This window comes from Sinocyclocheilus anshuiensis, unplaced genomic scaffold (assembly GCF_001515605.1).
Source record: "Sinocyclocheilus anshuiensis isolate Anshui unplaced genomic scaffold, SAMN03320099.WGS_v1.1 scaffold2209, whole genome shotgun sequence".
Taxonomy (NCBI): Eukaryota; Metazoa; Chordata; class Actinopteri; order Cypriniformes; family Cyprinidae; genus Sinocyclocheilus; species Sinocyclocheilus anshuiensis.
Window position 1 is genome coordinate 212924 of NW_015552728.1, and position 16019 is coordinate 228942.

At 38.9% G+C, this 16019-nt stretch overlaps 3 protein-coding genes and 1 long non-coding RNA gene across 6 annotated transcripts in view; 2 read left to right on the top strand and 2 right to left on the bottom strand.

Moving 5' to 3' along the window:
* sirt7 (sirtuin 7) overlaps positions 1-5365 on the bottom strand; it is a 17588-nt gene extending 12223 nt beyond the window's left edge. The window contains exons 1-7 of the mRNA XM_016459537.1: positions 5199-5365; positions 4640-4777; positions 3137-3241; positions 2852-2922; positions 2637-2709; positions 1772-1870; positions 1354-1590 (exon numbers count right to left, since the gene is read on the bottom strand). Coding sequence (XP_016315023.1) covers positions 1354-1590; positions 1772-1870; positions 2637-2709; positions 2852-2922; positions 3137-3241; positions 4640-4777; positions 5199-5303 — 828 coding nt within the window. The 5' untranslated portion in view covers positions 5304-5365. The remainder of the gene's footprint in view (positions 1-1353; positions 1591-1771; positions 1871-2636; positions 2710-2851; positions 2923-3136; positions 3242-4639; positions 4778-5198) is intronic.
* On the top strand, positions 3263-3879 carry LOC107667827 (uncharacterized). Its single transcript, XR_001631822.1, has 2 exons — positions 3263-3416; positions 3502-3879. It is a non-coding gene; the product is annotated as an uncharacterized LOC107667827 (long non-coding RNA).
* Positions 5366-5590: 225 nt separating the features above from the next.
* ncbp2 (nuclear cap binding protein subunit 2) lies at positions 5591-8985 on the top strand. The gene is made up of 4 exons (XM_016459543.1): positions 5591-5792; positions 6544-6725; positions 7463-7601; positions 7926-8985. Exons 1-4 carry the CDS (start codon positions 5718-5720, stop codon positions 7995-7997), a joined length of 468 nt encoding a protein of 155 aa, XP_016315029.1. The 5' UTR covers positions 5591-5717; the 3' UTR covers positions 7998-8985.
* Positions 8986-9054: 69 nt separating this feature from the next.
* On the bottom strand, positions 9055-15359 carry senp5 (SUMO specific peptidase 5). Of its 3 annotated transcripts, none has more exons than XM_016459542.1 (9): positions 15201-15359; positions 13513-14244; positions 13326-13431; positions 12614-12761; positions 12483-12530; positions 11776-11853; positions 10587-10724; positions 10382-10516; positions 9055-10030 (listed from the first exon to the last, which is right to left on the bottom strand). In XM_016459542.1, exons 2-9 carry the CDS (start codon positions 14129-14131, stop codon positions 9896-9898), a joined length of 1407 nt encoding a protein of 468 aa, XP_016315028.1. In that variant the 5' UTR covers positions 14132-14244; positions 15201-15359; the 3' UTR covers positions 9055-9895. The 3 variants fall into 3 exon arrangements, with proteins under 3 accessions (XP_016315028.1, XP_016315025.1, XP_016315027.1); XM_016459539.1 differs by having other exon boundaries at positions 13513-14251; XM_016459541.1 differs by having other exon boundaries at positions 13513-14251; positions 15193-15213.
* Between the last annotated feature and the right edge of the window lie 660 nt (positions 15360-16019).

A 16019-nucleotide genomic window follows, 5' to 3' on the forward strand; every position in this document is an offset into this window, starting at 1 on the left:
GCAGTAGAGATTCGTTTGGAGCCAGAGTCTGCGCAGTAGAGATTCTTTTGGAGCCAGAGTCTGCGCAGTAGAGATTCTTTTGGAGCCAGAGTCAGCGCAGTAGTGATTTATTTGGAGCCCGAGCCTGAGCAGTAGAGATTCGTTTGGAGCCAGAGTCTGCACAGTAGAGATTCGTTTGGAGCCAGAGTCTGCACAGTAGAGATTCGTTTGGAGCCAGAGTCTGCACAGTAGAGATTCGTTTGGAGCCAGAGTCTGCACAGTAGAGATTCGTTTGGAGCCAGAGTCTGCACAGTAGAGATTCGTTTGGAGCCAGAGTCTGCACAGTAGAGATTCGTTTGGAGCCAGAGTCTGCGCAGCAGAGATTCGTTTGGCACCCAAGTCTGCGCAGTAGAGATTCGTTTGGAGCCCGTGTCGGTGCAGTAGAGATTTGTTTGGAGCCCGAGTCGGCGCAGTAGAGATTAGTTTGGAGCCTGCGCAGTAGAGATCCGTTTGGAGCCCGAGTCTGCGCAGTAGAGATTCATTTGGAGCCCGAGTCGGCGCAGTAGAGATTTGTTTGGAGCCCGAGTCGGCGCAGTAGAGATTTGTTTGGAGCCCGAGTCGGCGCAGTAGAGATTCGTTTGGAGCCAGAGTCTGCACAGTAGAGATTCGTTTGGAGCCAGAGTCTGCACAGTAGAGATTAGTTTGGAGGCAGAGTCTGCTAACATCAAACTTATCACAAAAACGAACAATTTAACATATAACAATTTAACAATTTAGCATGATAACTACCTTAAATGACCAAAACCATTTTTCGGAAAATTGTATTGGAAGCGTAATTAATTTTTTTATTTTGACTCAAGTCCCATTCGTTTACATGGGAGGGCGGGGTTTATGACCGGTACTGCAGCCAGCCACCAGGGGGTGATCAAAGAGCCTGCAGCTTCACTTTTCAGGATGTGTGAGGCACACCCGGGTGTGACTTGCGCTCTTTTTGGCTTGTTAAAAACTAATCTTGCTGCCGCATAGTAAAGGCTAATGGGATATATAATTTACTCACCCTCATGTAGTTTCAAATCTGTATGACCGACTGTGGAACATACTATTTTTTTAATAAAATATATAATACATTTTGAAGATATTTTGCTAATTAAACAGTTTCAGTTCCCATTGACTTCCATGATACGGACAACAAATACTATGGGAAATCAATTGGAACCAAAACTCTTTGGTTACCAAAATTCTAAATATCTTTTTTGGTGTTCAGCAAAATAAAGAAAGTTACACAGGTTTGGAACAACATGAGGGTGAGTGAATGATGACAATTTTCATTTTTGGGAGAACTGTCCCTTTAAGCTGCAGAAGTCATATCCTCACCTTCAAACTGGAGCCCAAACACAGGATGAGGTCAGCCTGCTCTGCCGCCTCAGCGGCCCCCTTCCAGTTGAGCGGCTGCTCCAGAGTGCCACGCTCACCGAAGTGAACTATAGTGTCTCTGAGCTCTGCTCTGCAGTGAGGACACAGGCGGCCCGTCCCGTGTCTGTGCAGCGCCGTGCGCTCCGTCACGTCAAACAGCCGGATAAACTCTCGTGCTGGAGAGCAGGAATCACACACCTGTAGAAGGGAAGAATAATAAACAAAACATTGGATATTATAGGAACAGATTTTAAATAATGTTTTTTCCTCAACACTGGATTTTGTGATCTTTGCGCTATCCTTTAAGACAAATGAATCAAGACACTTTCACTTCAAAATTTATGACAAATTTAAAATATGAAAAATCTCATTCCCAGACCTCGATGAACATGTTTCCATGGAGTTCAGAGAGAGCGTGTCTGGGCAACCCACTGCGCAGGTGAAGACCATCACAGTTCTGTGAGACCACATGCTGAACCTGCAGAAGATGGAAATTGTTATTCAATCTACTCGTATAGCACTTTTCACAATACATGTTGTTTCAAAGAAGCTTTACTGAAAGAAATTAATGTTCATAATATCTTAATATATTTATGCATTATAGTTGTGCTTAGCTAGACTAGATTATAGTTACATTTAGTAATGACAAACAATCAAGCAGATTTGTTATATAGTATATATATCACCCTACATCATTATATGAAGAGCTGTGTGATAATATGGTTACATTTTGTGCTGAAATAAAAAAAAAATCAGGCAGTTGCTAGGCAGATGCTATGTAGTATATATTGCTTATATATATGTTGGTAACCAAACAGTTGCTGGTAGCCATTGACTTCCATATTGGAAGTCAATGGCTACCAGCAACTGTTTGGTCACTCATACACGATTGGAACAACTTGAGGGTGAGAAAATGACAACATTTTCATTTTTGGGTGAACTATCCCTTTAACTACTCTTTTGGACAGAACACTTGAAATTAGAGATAAATGTGTGTATATATATATATATATATATAAAAACAATCAGTCAATTGAGATTTGCTATATACGGTAGTACAAACAGTTTAATGTGAGTGTGCTGTATATGTATGCGGGATTCTGATCATTCACAGAAACAGTTCACTTAAAGGGGTCATATGATGCGATTTCAATTTTTCCTTTCTCTTTGGAGTGTTACAAGCTCTTGGTGCATACTTTTTAGCAGCATCATATGACCCCTTTAAAACCTGTGTCGTCACTCACCATCTTGACTTTGTGTAGCATCCAGATGCACATGTGTGTGAGAGTGGGCTCAGCTCGACTCAAATCTGACGCACTGACGGATACAAAGACAGACAGATGTTAACATGTGGCACCAGAACACACCCAACTAGAAAAATAAATAAATAGGCAGGACTGAATCTTAAACTCTAAAGCCATATTTTAGACAGGAAGCAGTGTAATAGTGGACCCCTCACCTCACAGATCGGCCCTTCTGCAGCTGAGTCCACACGCCATTGGGCCCCCGATAGTCTGGGATAGAGGCGGCCTGACGAGAACACACAAACTCACATAATTAACACAGCACCAACACAGAGATGGACAACATATCTAACATTTACAACACATGTTGGTATTACTAAACTGAGCAGAAGTCACAAATATTTCAATGTATTTAATGCACTTCATCAGGCCACTATGTTTCCTAAAGAGTATGGCAGTGAGTGTGTTTGTAGCTTCCAGCACAGATGAGAAAGACGCACAGTACTGATTCCTGCTCCGGTGTAGATAACCACATGCTTGGCCTGCTGCAGCGCCTCCGCCATCTGCCTCACTTTAGCCTTCAGGTTCTCAGCATCATCAAACACCTGCAACCACCACAACCACATTTATATGATCACTGAAAAAGTGAAATATGCAAAAAGCAATGCATCAAACAGTACTGCATCTGCTGAGACTGTGAAATCTGCTGGGCACTTTGCTATTCCATAAAGCCACAGGATCTGAGGATTCAATCGTAAATTAAATTAATAATTGCAAGTAGTGTTGTCACGGTACCAAAATTTCAGTATTCGGTACCGATACCAGTGAAAAAAATACCGGGTCTTTTGACAACACTAATTGCAAGAACAATACAAAGTATTATTTGTTTGACAATAAATTGTCAGCATAATTGTTGGATTAAAGGACAAAGGCAACATGCTGGATGTAGTGTCTGGGAATGCATCCATACGACACCTGAAGGGAGAACAGCTTTATTAACAGACAGAAGTTCTTCAGTGAATACAGTAGGCAATTTCATTGCATGTTCAGTATCTGCATCAGGGTTTCTGCAGGTTTTATGAAGGTCTAAGGAATAAATTGAAGGGAACCCAATATGTAATCTAAATATAAATGTTTAGGAAGCACATAATGAGTTGTATTTGAGTTGTGTACGAGTGGTTGTGTCGTAGCAAAACTTCAAAGTTTTAACATTTTAATTATTTTTCCAAAAAAAAAAAAAAAAGCGTAAGACTTGAATAGCTCTGCTTCCAAGTTAACCACTAGAATATAGAAATAACTTATAAGTTCTCTGATCAAAAAGTGACGTTTCTCTGAGTATTTTTGTCATTTTCCAGTGCAAATGTCTAAAGATTGAAGATACATTTACAAACTGGCAAGAAGTCTTGTTTCCTGTCAAATTCATTAAACATTAAGCAAGTTTATGATTAAAACAAGAACAAATATATGCTAATGGACTCACTCATTTTAAAAGGAAAACAAGATTTTCATTTTCAGATATTTGCTCTTGTTTTAAGCATGAACTCACAAAATTTTATTCAGTTTCTCAGAAAACCAGACTTCATTTCTTCATTTTGCATCAGTAAATGTATCTTGATTTAAGAATGTTTGGATATTTGTACTGAGGAAGATTTTTTTGCTGTGCCATGCCATGACTTTTTGAAGTTAAAGGGGTCATATGACGTTGCTAAAAAGAACATTATTTTGTGTATTTGGTGTAATGAAATGTGTTTATGCGGTTTAAAGTTAAAAAACACATTATTTTCCACACACTGTACATTATTGTTTCTCCTCTATGCCCCGCCTTTCTGAAACGCCTCGATTTTTACAAAGCAAGAGAAAGGAACAATTGAAATCGCATCATATGACCCCTTTAAGACTGTTGTTCTGATTTAAGACCTTAACTTGTGGAAGGGTGAATTAAGAGTTTAAAGAGCTTTCCAAGGCCTGTTTCAGATCAGCGGTATATGGTGCTTGGTGTCCACCTCCTCCTGTTTCCTCTTGAGCAGGGATCTGCGGCTCTGTCTCCGGCTCAGCTCCTGCACCGTGTCCTGATGCTCCTGCAGCAGAGCCCTGTCCTCCTGCGTCCGCTCCGCCTCGGCCTTCTGGAGGAGCCTGGAGACCTGCCACAGACACACACTTCAGTCTCCAGACTCAGCTGCACACAGGAGTTTCTTTTCTTGTAACTGGCCTAAACAATGGCAACCGCAGGTAGAGTAACTGTGACTACAACAGACATAAATAACACTGGATCTCCTCCAAACACTGAGAAGCCTTCGGAATCCAACTATAATTTAATTTCGTTGATTACATGTCGAAAATGGCACAAAACCACCCGTTTTTATACTGTAACTGTACTAGCAACGGCATTCTGGCACAAACCACGGTTCCCATGAAAATCTCTGTAGGGCTTTGAACTGAGATAATTAGCTCGTCTCGCCGGCTGTAACGCTGCCGCTCTGTTTCGCGTCGTTACAGTTTCTGCTCATATGGATTCATTATAATGACGTTATTTGTTAGTGATATAATGCCTCGCATTCATACCGTCTTCACCGTCTGTCGCTGCTTCTCTCGCTGGATTATTCTCGCCTTTTCTTGCTGTTTTCTTTCGGCTCGCGCAGAGGAGCCGCTGTTTGTGTTCACGTCCATGCTGGATCTCGCCAGTGACGCTACTGCTGACGCCGCTCTCGCGGGGCAAAACGAGATTTGTATTAAACAAATGAAAAGTGGAGCCATCGGTCAAAGTGAAATGTTATTTTATTTTATTTTATTTTATTTTTTATTTCATTTCATTTCATTTTATCAGCCTGACCGAGATGGTTTAGCTGAAAAGTAGGCAAAAGTCCTCTAAAACGTTTAAAAAACATTTATATTATTATATTAAATATACAAATAAAAGCATCTGAATGTGTGTGTGAGTGAGTGAGTGTCAGTAGGTGGCGGTAATGCACTCTTCAACCATTGTTAACTGAAGGAAGAAGAAGGACGCGTTTCCGCTCTCATTACGTCCATGCTGATTTGATTCTGTTTCTCTGAATCTGAATCTATTTTATTCATTTCACCATGTCTATTAAATTAAATGCTCTTTTCAGCGACTCATATGTGGATGTAAGCCAGTATAGAGACCAACATTTTAAGGTGAGCATTATTTTTCCTTTTGATAAGGATGCATCAAACATTCTGGCACCTTTTATATTTTCCCCATTATATTATAGTTATTTTTCTCTTTCTCTTTTATTTATTTATGTATTATACAAACTTAACTGTATAGTTAATTACATTTTTGCAATTGAACAAATGTTTATGGATAATGTTCCTTGAATGTATTTATTTAAAAAACAACTTCCACATTACAGTTTACCTTTTGTGAGGCAGCCCTTGGATAATAAATATGATTTAGTATATCTGTTACTCAGATAGAATCGGTTTAATGCATACAGCTCCTTTTAAAAAGGTATGTTAGATACAGGGTTTTTGTTTTTAAAAAGAAGATTCTTGTGTTCACCGAGGCTGCATTAATTGATCAAAAATAGTAAAAAAACGTAATACTGTGAACTATTATTACATTTTAAATAACTGTTTTCTATTTTAATATATTTTATACTTGATATAATGACAGCTCTATATTCAGCAGCCATTACTTTAATCTTTAGTGTCACATGATCCTTCAGAAATCACTCTAATTTGCTGATTTGATATTTAAAAACTGTGACTCAGTGTCTTTTTATAGGACTCTTTGATGTTTTGAAATGTAAATCGTCCTTGCTGAATAAAAGTATAGGTTTAATTTAAAAAACAAAACAAAGACATAGGCTGTTGGTGTGCAAGACCTCAGACAGAGAGTTGTCCATTGGAGCGCACAGGAGAGCTGAAGCTGTCTTCTCTGCAGGGCAACCGTTACGAGCAGGAGAAGCTGCTGAAGCAGAGCTGCTCGCTGTACGTGGGAAACCTGTCCTTCTACACCACAGAGGAGCAGGTGCACGAGCTCTTCTCCAAGAGCGGAGACGTCAAGAGGATCGTCATCGGCCTCGACAAAGTCAAGAAGACCGCCTGCGGCTTCTGTTTCGTCGAGTATCCTTTCAGTTTCTGCAACAGAGGACCTGAATGCTGTGATATTGTGTTGTCTTAACATGTGAGCCCTCAATCTTCCCTCTGCCAGCCCTCTCAACTCTTTTAGGGAAGGTTTGGCTCACTTTTTTCTTCAAAAACGTAATAACTTACACATCATTTTATACACTCTCTCTCTGGCAATTCAAATCAAACTTTTAAAGGATAGTCCACCCAAAAATGAAAACTGTCATCATTTACTCACCTTCATGTCGTTCCAAACCCATCAGAAAGACAAATGAAGATACTTTTAATGAAACCTGAGTGATTTCTGTCCTTGCATTGAAATTCAGTTCCACCAAAACTGCACATTTGAGCTGCTGTGCTCTACTTTTGTGCGTTTTGAAAATGAACAAAGGTCTTAAAGGGATAGTTCACCCAAAAATGAAAATGTGATGTTTATCTGCTTACCCCCAGGGCATCCAAGATGTAGGTGACTTTGTTTCTTCAGTAGAACACAACATTTTTGGGTGAACTATCCCTTTAAATGACAAAATGTTCATTTTTTTGTGGGAACTGTCCCTTTAAGAAATGCAACTTTTGCTTGTAATTCCTCATCATTGTTGAGTAGTATAAAGTCATTTAATTTCTTATGATATTAGTCCGTTAAAATAAGTCTTTGATCACAGTCGCATTTTATTTTCGGCCAAGATTTGCTTTCACAGACAGAAGCTGTCAGTTCTTTAGCTGCTGATGTGAAGATATTACACTCGTGCTGATGCTGAGAATGCCATGAGGTTTATCAATGGCTCGAGGCTGGATGACCGGATCATCCGAACAGACTGGGACGCAGGCTTTAAAGAGGGCAGGCAGTTCGGCCGGGGCAAGTCAGGCGGGCAGGTAAGAGACCGCTATGATCACAATAATCATTACACTTATTTCATGAACTGTTTTCTTTGCTAGTAACACAAGTGTAAAAACATGCCTGTGAATCGAGGTCCAGAAGCCCGAGAGCATCTTCATGCTTCCATTCCTAAAGATTCTTTTCAGCCTTTCAATCTCAGTATTTTTTTTGTTCTATGCAATTTAAGTGTTTTGTTGCTATGCCTCTCTTTTGGACCCCACTGTACATGCAGCATTATTTTACAAGATGTGTGTGTCCTGTTTCCGTGTGATGTGACTGTGTAGCTGTTATCAGTCAGAGCCTGTTCTTTGTGTTTCCAGGTCAGAGATGAGTACAGGCAGGACTATGACCCCGCCAGAGGAGGTTATGGGAAGTTGGTGCAGAAGTCTTGAACATGCCTTTCGCCAGAATTTTTTTAAACGTTTGCTTTTCTAGGTTAACAATGAATACGGACAGGGCTGCGCAGTAACAGATCCAGTGTGTGCGATGTACATATTAGAGTTTAGTGCTTTAGGAATATTCATGCCTGAAATTCATCTAGTCTGGAATGTATAGGCTTTCTTTCTTTTTTTTTATTTTTAATAAATTGCGTTTAATATAAACTGCCTTGTAAAAGCCCCACTGTTTGTTTTTAGATGCATCTACTGCATGCATAATCCTAAATGTAAAATGTGTCGCCCAGTGAATTTAGTCCGGTTTGCTGACATTAACTGGAACTCAGAAGAGTGAACAGGGCAATAATCAGCACTGATGTAAAAAAAAAAAAAAAAAGACATTGTGTAATTAGTGCACAACTCCTTGAATCAGTTTCCGTCATTACACAATTAAACATCAACCCATTCTAGTGTTTATAAAACTATTTTATTACTTAAAAAAAAAAAAGGATTCTAAACTATTTAGACATGTCTCAAATTTTGATAACAGGGTTGCAAATACTCCATTTACACTGGCCTTCTAAGGTGGAAAATCAGCATTTTGTGAGGGTTAAGCACCTCCTTTCATAAGTGTTTGCAAACACAACGACAGACACGGCACTGCTTATTCAACATGGTTTTATGTATTTTTAAATAATGATGAAACTAGTAGTCAGAAACTCAGTCTGAGGTTATGATTCGTTGGTTCAAGTAACTAAATGACAGTATCGTCTTGAATGCTGGGTCAACTGACAACATTATAAATCTACTATCCTGACATTTTTGTGCCAAACTGCATCACAAGATAGAAAAACGCTCGTCACACAGAACAGAAAAGATGGCCATAAAGATGACGACTCGAGCACATCACAAACGCAAGAATCAAATATAGCTTGGCTTTCAGCGTTTGTATGAACCAATGACAGAACGGCAGGTTTAGCTGATATTTTTCAGATCAGTCTTCATTAAAAAGAGTAGAAATAAAAGGCAAAAACCTGCAGCTTTCACTGCAACAGCCTCACTGTGCTCATTTAACAATGACCTTTAACTGACTTCCATTAATGACAAATCTACATGCTACAAAATCATTTTAACTGCTGACGCATTCGAGGAACAACAACGGAAAGTGCTCAGAAGTGAGAGAACGGCAGAATGGCCAAATAATGCTGGCGGTTTACAGCAGGCAGCCTGATGTTGAGCATCAATCCCGCGGCTTTTTCATTAGAAACATCTGGGAACATATAAATGTTAACAAAGCAATCTGGTCCAGGACTTTAAGGGTATCGCCACAAGATTTGCTTTCAAGTTACAAGCTTGACTGTACAAGTATAATTCTGGTCTTTGACAGTACATTCATTAAAAGCCTTTATAAATGCTTCTTGTACCTCAACAATGGCGTGACATTTATAATAAGTCCTTCACGTTTCATGCTGCAAAGCAAAAACTGTGTTCTTTACGAAAAGAAACCTGATAGAAACACATAATCTGTGTTATGGCTGTGTTACAAGATGCAAAAAAATAAAATTTAAAATAAAATAAGTTAAAAAAAAATATCCACACGTGCGTGAGGTTTTGAATCTGTGGAAAACGGAAAAAGGTCTCCACAGCTGAGGATTTTCTCGCTTGTTTCTGAACAGCCACCTGGTTCTCTGAGAGGTCGTTGCAGGCTTCGTTAAATTCGAGGTTGAGGATGCTGGGAAAAGGCCTTTCTGAGCCGCCGATGTAATGCGAGGAGGTAAACGTGACCTGAAGAACTCCAGCAAACCGACAGGCTCTTATATTGGGACCTTCCAGCTTTGCCTGACCAGAACTTTGGGTTTCTTTGTCCTGCTGTGAAGTCCTTTCCCTCCTGTTGCGTTCATCATCCAGACACCAGTCTACGAGGCTTTGTCTTGGTTTAGACAGCCGGACAGTCTGCAGTCACACAGCTCTCTGTAGATCCTCTTGCGGACACAAGGCATGTCTTCTTGAGTGAAGAGCAGCGGCTTCATGAACGCCAGGCACTTGCAGTACTGCATAATGAAAGATTATATATCATGGTAGGAGTCATTTTATTATAGATATATAACTTAAGAGTAACATTAGGATCTTATTGATCTTGAACACCAACATTTGCTCAATAATTTGCTCCAAGTCCAAACATTTAAGAGATTTAATAAAGATTAAATGTTCTCGAAATCTATACCGTGCATTTAGAAAATATATAGGGTGAATTTTCATTTCATGATATTAAAAATCAGCACAAAAGTCAGCAGTGAATGAAAATGCAACCGAGTCGCCACAAGTTTCATGCCCAAAAGCGGTTTACAGAACTGTTTGTATCGTCAGACCACCCAGTTCTGCTGTACAGAAACATTCCTAACCTCCAAGACAAAAACCCCGCAGTCATTGTCGTTCTTCTGCTGTGGAATGGTCCTGTTGATGACCATCTTCCAGCCCTTCTGAAACACGGCTTGTTTCTTCTCCTTGGCTTCTGCCAGGATGTACTTCAGGATGTTCTGTGGATGAGAGTCACACACATCAGGTCTCTGAGGATTTCAGTCTGAAGCACCCTTCAAAAGCACTCACATCCACAGCGAACTTGAACAGCATGCCCTGGGAGTCGAAGATGTTGATGCTTTGCTTGGAGACGTCCAGGGTTATGAGCGACCAGTGGATCTCCAGGTGCAGAGGAATCAGGATCAGTGTCTTAGAAAACAGATCAACCTGAGCAAATCAAGACAGAAGACATTAGGCACTCTACATTATTTGGAATCCACATAAGTGCCTCAATTCTTTCAAATAACAGCAATGGGACACATTCCATATTATTTCGATAGAAAACAGTTAGACAAACTAAACGAAGAATTTTGAGTAATGTATGTTTTTTTTTGTCCATACAAAGGAAGTCAATGGGCTTAAAACTATCTTCTTCCACAGCACAAAAAATGTCATATAGGTTTGGAATAGCATGAGGGTGAGTAAATGATGACAGAAGTTGAATTTTTGGGTGGGCATTTGTTGAAAAGAACAAAAAGTTGACTTAGGAAAGACTTACAGGAGACTCATTATCATGCACAGATGAGATGCATGATAATATGTGATGTTTTTAGGGCCCTATGATTTCCGCGATGCAGAAAATGCGGAATCCAGTCATAAAAAACAGAATTTACTGTAAAACACGGAATGTCACAGAATTTGCCAAATTTTGGATGAATAAATAAAAAGATCAGTACATCTAAATCTATAAAATATATTACTTAATGTAATGATGATAACTATCACTTTTAATAAAATTATTATTAAAACATTATTAAGGAATATTTACCAGAAAAAATATTTATTTTATTATTTATTTATTTAGCAGAAAAATGTAAATACATAGTATTTCTGGAAAAAAAAAAAAAACTAATATATTTTTTTTTTAAATCAATTAATTAGAGATGCCTTTGATTATTAAAATTTATTGAAACCATTCAAATGGAATCTTGAAAATGAATGAAAAACAGAATTTGGTAAAAAAATAAAACTGAATTACAGAAAAAACAAAACATATTTCACAGGGCCTTAAATATGTAATTTTGTTAAACTTTTGACAAATTGCTGTTAAATTGTGTAAATTTCATGATTTAAATTAATTAGACATGTTTTTTGATTAATACATTATTTTAACCATTAAAACAGAGTAAAGAAAACTTAAAACAAAAAAAAAACGTAATTTGGGAAAAAATAAACCGGATTTCGTAGGGCCCTAAGTTTTGCGTGTCGTGACATTCACCTTTTTGGTCCATCGTCTCACTCCTTCATAACCTTTTGCTACAAACTGTCGGTAAAAAAAACTGTTGAAGAAATGAACCTAGAAAAAGACAAAGAAAACAATGTCTATTCATTTTCTATATGGACCTTAAACCATCAGAATTAATGTGAAAAATAAGAGCCATAACACTGATTTCCAATATATATATACATATACCGTATAAATATATATATTTTTTAAACATACAGAAAGCAAGTATTATCATTATTATTATTATTGTAGTATTATTATTATGCCTTTCTGCCAGTAATGCATAGCCTCTAGAAAACATACCAGTCTTAAATAACTACAACTATCACATATTCTTGGGTGAAATCTAGTCATTTAATAGGTTTCCACGCAAACAGGAATTTCTCATGAGGGTGAAGGATTTCCCCAAACAGATTTCACAACAGGTTCAAGTTGGTCAGGGAAATTCACTTCGTTGTCCAACAGAAAGTGTCTACTATGTGAGCTGGGCTCGTGTTGCTGCTACACTACAGACATATTAGCCCCCAAAATATTGATAATTGGACTAAACACAGCTTATGACTGACTCACACACTCTTGTGTGCTGCTGTTGTGAATCTCAGTACAGCTGTGATTCGGTCACAGACACAAGGCTGCAGGGGATCTCAGCTGTACGAGATTCAGAACAGAGCTCCAGTGGATGCCATTAATGCTTTTACCTTATGATTTGTAGCTTCCATGATCAATTCTCCATACATGTTAATCACCTGCAAAATCCGATAAACACATCCTGCGTGACTTCAGTGTACATGCATATACTGCTTAGAAATATGGATTTAAATAGGTCTACCTGATCATTGACCCAGTTTTGGTCATCAAGTGTTGAAAGGTCCTCTAAGGTCAAAGTGTGCTTGTTGTAGGTCACTTGGAAGAAATGCATAGGAGCACAGGCCAGACCAGCCCTGTACTTGGCCACTTCTGCTGTTATCAGCTTCATCCTGTAGCAGAATATACAGAATACGAAGTGAAATTAGGACACCCAACCCTAAACCTTATGCTAATTTCCACAAATTGGGCATAAACTGGTGTTCCGTTACTTTTCTAAAAACAGTGGAAGCACAAATCCCATTCTTTGAAATGTGAAAACTGTGGTTATCTAACATATCTAATGTAATCTAGCATGAGAGACAGCTAGTTTTAAACACATCAAATCACACTTTTTCTCTTACATTAATTGGAAATGTAATAAAAATGTAACGATTTGCTGCTCAAGAAACATTTCTCATTATTATCAATGTTGAAAACTGAATATTTTTGTGGAAACTTTTTTCGATATATTTTTTTCATATTCTTTGATGAATAGAAATTTCAAAAGAAAAGCTTTTTTTGTACAGTGTAAAAGTCTTTACTGTCACTTTTGATCAACTGAATGATGTGTCCTTGCTGAATGAAAGAATAATTTTTGACTTCCCGACCCTTTCACTGATTACAGAGAACTGGACTTGGACTTGATTTTGTACTGTGCTTGTGGAAAAAAATGATTCATTAGGGATTAAACTTGCCTGTCATTTAGATCAGACTGAAATGTCTTATTTAGGTGATCGAGGACGTCGGTATCACTTAATGGGGTGAAGCTTCCGTATTTCCCATAGAACTGCTCGAGGAATTCTGGGAGATAAAAAGCACGTTCAGTAACTAAAACATGACACCAGAAATCAACAGAAGCTGTGGAGATCATCCGAACACTACCATGAATCCACTCGATGATGCCCTCAGTTGTAAACTCGAGAGGAGGCGATGCAGACGGCTGGCCCGTCTCCTCCCTGGAGTGGTTCTGGTTTTCCCCAGCGAGGGGCTTGCAGTAGTGATGGTCCCAGGAGGCCTTGTTTACATTAGTGCTCAAGCTGGACGGCTCGGCTTCCATGGCATCAGTGTGAGTGCAAACGTCCGGCTCTGAATCGGCGGGTTTCTTTGTTAAGTCATTCAGCTCTGTGTTGTCACAGGGATGTGTACAGTTGGCATGAATGCTGTTCTCCAAGCCGTTCACCAGGACGGTGCTTTCACTCCCACCCTCAGTCCTCCCTTTAGGAGACGGTGCCTCCTCCATCTCAGAAGCTGCGTCCGCTTCCAAAGTTACCACCGAGTCCACTGCCGCCGAGCTCACCACCTCCTCCGCTGCCACTTCTTCTTCTTGGCTCAGCATCTCTTTCTTCTTGCGGCCGCGTTTCTTCAGCGCGTGGGGCCTGCCGTTGGGCCCGCAGCAGTCACACGTCTTCGGCACCCGTTTCCTCCTGGAGCGTCCATTCTCAGGCATCTCACCCGAGCCTGACTCTGCCCTAACGGAGCTGTTTGCTGCCGGGACCCTCATCGAGAACGCTACCCCATTCCTCCCGGGGTCCTCTCCACCCGTTCTGTGTTTAGGACTCCTCCATCGACACGCAGACGCTGGAATTCCCGGCAGTGTGGATGTACTCTTCTAATCTGCACGCTGAAAAAAAGATTGAATCAAATAACAAAGAATAAAACAATGTTGTTGATTTGATATTAAATTCATGAGAAGTCAGTACTTTGCAGAAATAACATAAAAAGTATTGTGTGGGTAACAGGTATTGGTTAGGGTCTCGTTAAAAACACTACACAAAATTGTGTACTATATATAGACCCACATATGCGCCATCATTTTCAAACAATTTCAAGCACACAAGTACTTTGTAAGCAAATTTTGCAAACCAAATGTGCCTAACTCTTTTAAACACTGAATATGCTTTTAAAATTGTCTTGTTTTTTTTTTATTAGTTATTTTGTATGCCTATCCTGTCTATTTGTCATTATTATAGTGAATTAATTCTGCAAGGCGTCTTTTTACATTGAGTTCTGGAGAGAAAAAACTCAGAAAGTTAGTTTTATTATTATTTTTTATTGTTAAAAGCATTTGGCACATGGTACTTTTAAACAGTCTATACCACCTTCATATAACATTATCAATATAGTATCACCACGGTAAACCACAAAACACGGTTCAGTGATGCTATCATGTGGTAATATATACTCTGTTATACACCCTGATATATATATATAATGAATGATTTTTATAATCGTGTGGTATGTATATGATGATCTAAGGTTCTGTGATCTAGTGTTACTGTGGTACTGGTGTGAATCTCTTGTTTAGGCAGTAAAATCAGCGGATCGTAGACTGATTTTCTTATTTATTAGAGGAAAATCTGACTGTAATATTCTGATCGAAAATCAAACTGAATGAAAACATGAACGCATACAAGTCTAACGCCATCAGGAAGCTATAAGCAAAAATGACCTATAGTGAGATAATCAGTCAGTCAGATCTGAATAACGTTAGATCATTTATTTAGCAATCAAACAAAACACAAAGCCCAGCCTTTCAAACACTCGCGCGCATCTGTGACTCACAGCCTCACCGTGTGTCGCTCTCAGGGACGACGTGTGCGGGATCTTAAAGGCAGTGCGAATAAATTCCGATCAATATTGCGCTATCAATGAAATCAATAACAGTGAGCGTTATCAGGCGTTGTTATGGTCGCAGACCGAGCGCGGCGCGCGCCGATGACGTCACTAGCCGAAGCGTTTTGGCGGCATCTAGCGGGAGGGAGATAGCGAGCGCTTTTTAATGTCAATAATCACAATATTTAAATATTATGCTTGGATATTTTGAGTCTTGCGGCTGCCCTTCTTCAATTCATTCACGGTGCTCTGTTTGCTTACGGGAAACCTTCACGGTTCAATTGTTAAAATTATGAACAAACGTTCTTCCAGTAATTTTAATTCAATACTCATTAAAAGTTACCTGTTTTTTTAACAATCAAATTGTTATTTATGCATCGTTTATTAAGTATTTCTATGATGTTTTAGTTGGACGTTTGTTCAATGTTTTTTATTTTTGTATTTTTTAACGTTACTATTGGTTTCAGAGCGCTCAGAGAACATTCAAAATAACATTCCCGTCATGTTTGCAAAATAATAAAACGAATGAATGCTTTCTGTGATGTTCACATAACTATAAGAGGGGGGAAAAAACTTTTTAAATAATAATAATAATAGTAATAATAAAAACTGGACATTTTGTATGTTCACACAACTTTCAGAAATAGGCGAATGTTTTCATAATTTAATGATTGGTGCACCTGAGTCTAAATCTACTCTAAATGGGCCTATAATCTGTCTAAGAATATTCCTGTTGATGTTCAGTTTACATTCTCCTGATATAGACACATATATAC

Bases quoted from the DNA above. Each gene is read 5' to 3' on its own strand.
- ncbp2 (XM_016459543.1), top strand. From the start codon at position 5,718: ATGTCTATTAAATTAAATGCTCTTTTCAGCGACTCATATGTGGATGTA. The intron at 6,726-7,462 runs GTATCCTTTCAG...GCTGATGTGAAG, and splicing joins TGCGGCTTCTGTTTCGTCGA to ATATTACACTCGTGCTGATG. The intron at 7,602-7,925 runs GTAAGAGACCGC...TTGTGTTTCCAG, and splicing joins GGGGCAAGTCAGGCGGGCAG to GTCAGAGATGAGTACAGGCA.
- senp5 (XM_016459542.1), bottom strand. From the start codon at position 14,131: ATGAGGGTCCCGGCAGCAAACAGCTCCGTTAGGGCAGAGTCAGGCTCG. The intron at 10,725-11,775 runs GTGAATGTCACG...TGATTTGCTCAG, and splicing joins TGAGACGATGGACCAAAAAG to GTTGATCTGTTTTCTAAGAC. The intron at 10,031-10,381 runs GTTAGGAATGTT...TTCATTATGCAG, and splicing joins GCGGGGTTTTTGTCTTGGAG to TACTGCAAGTGCCTGGCGTT.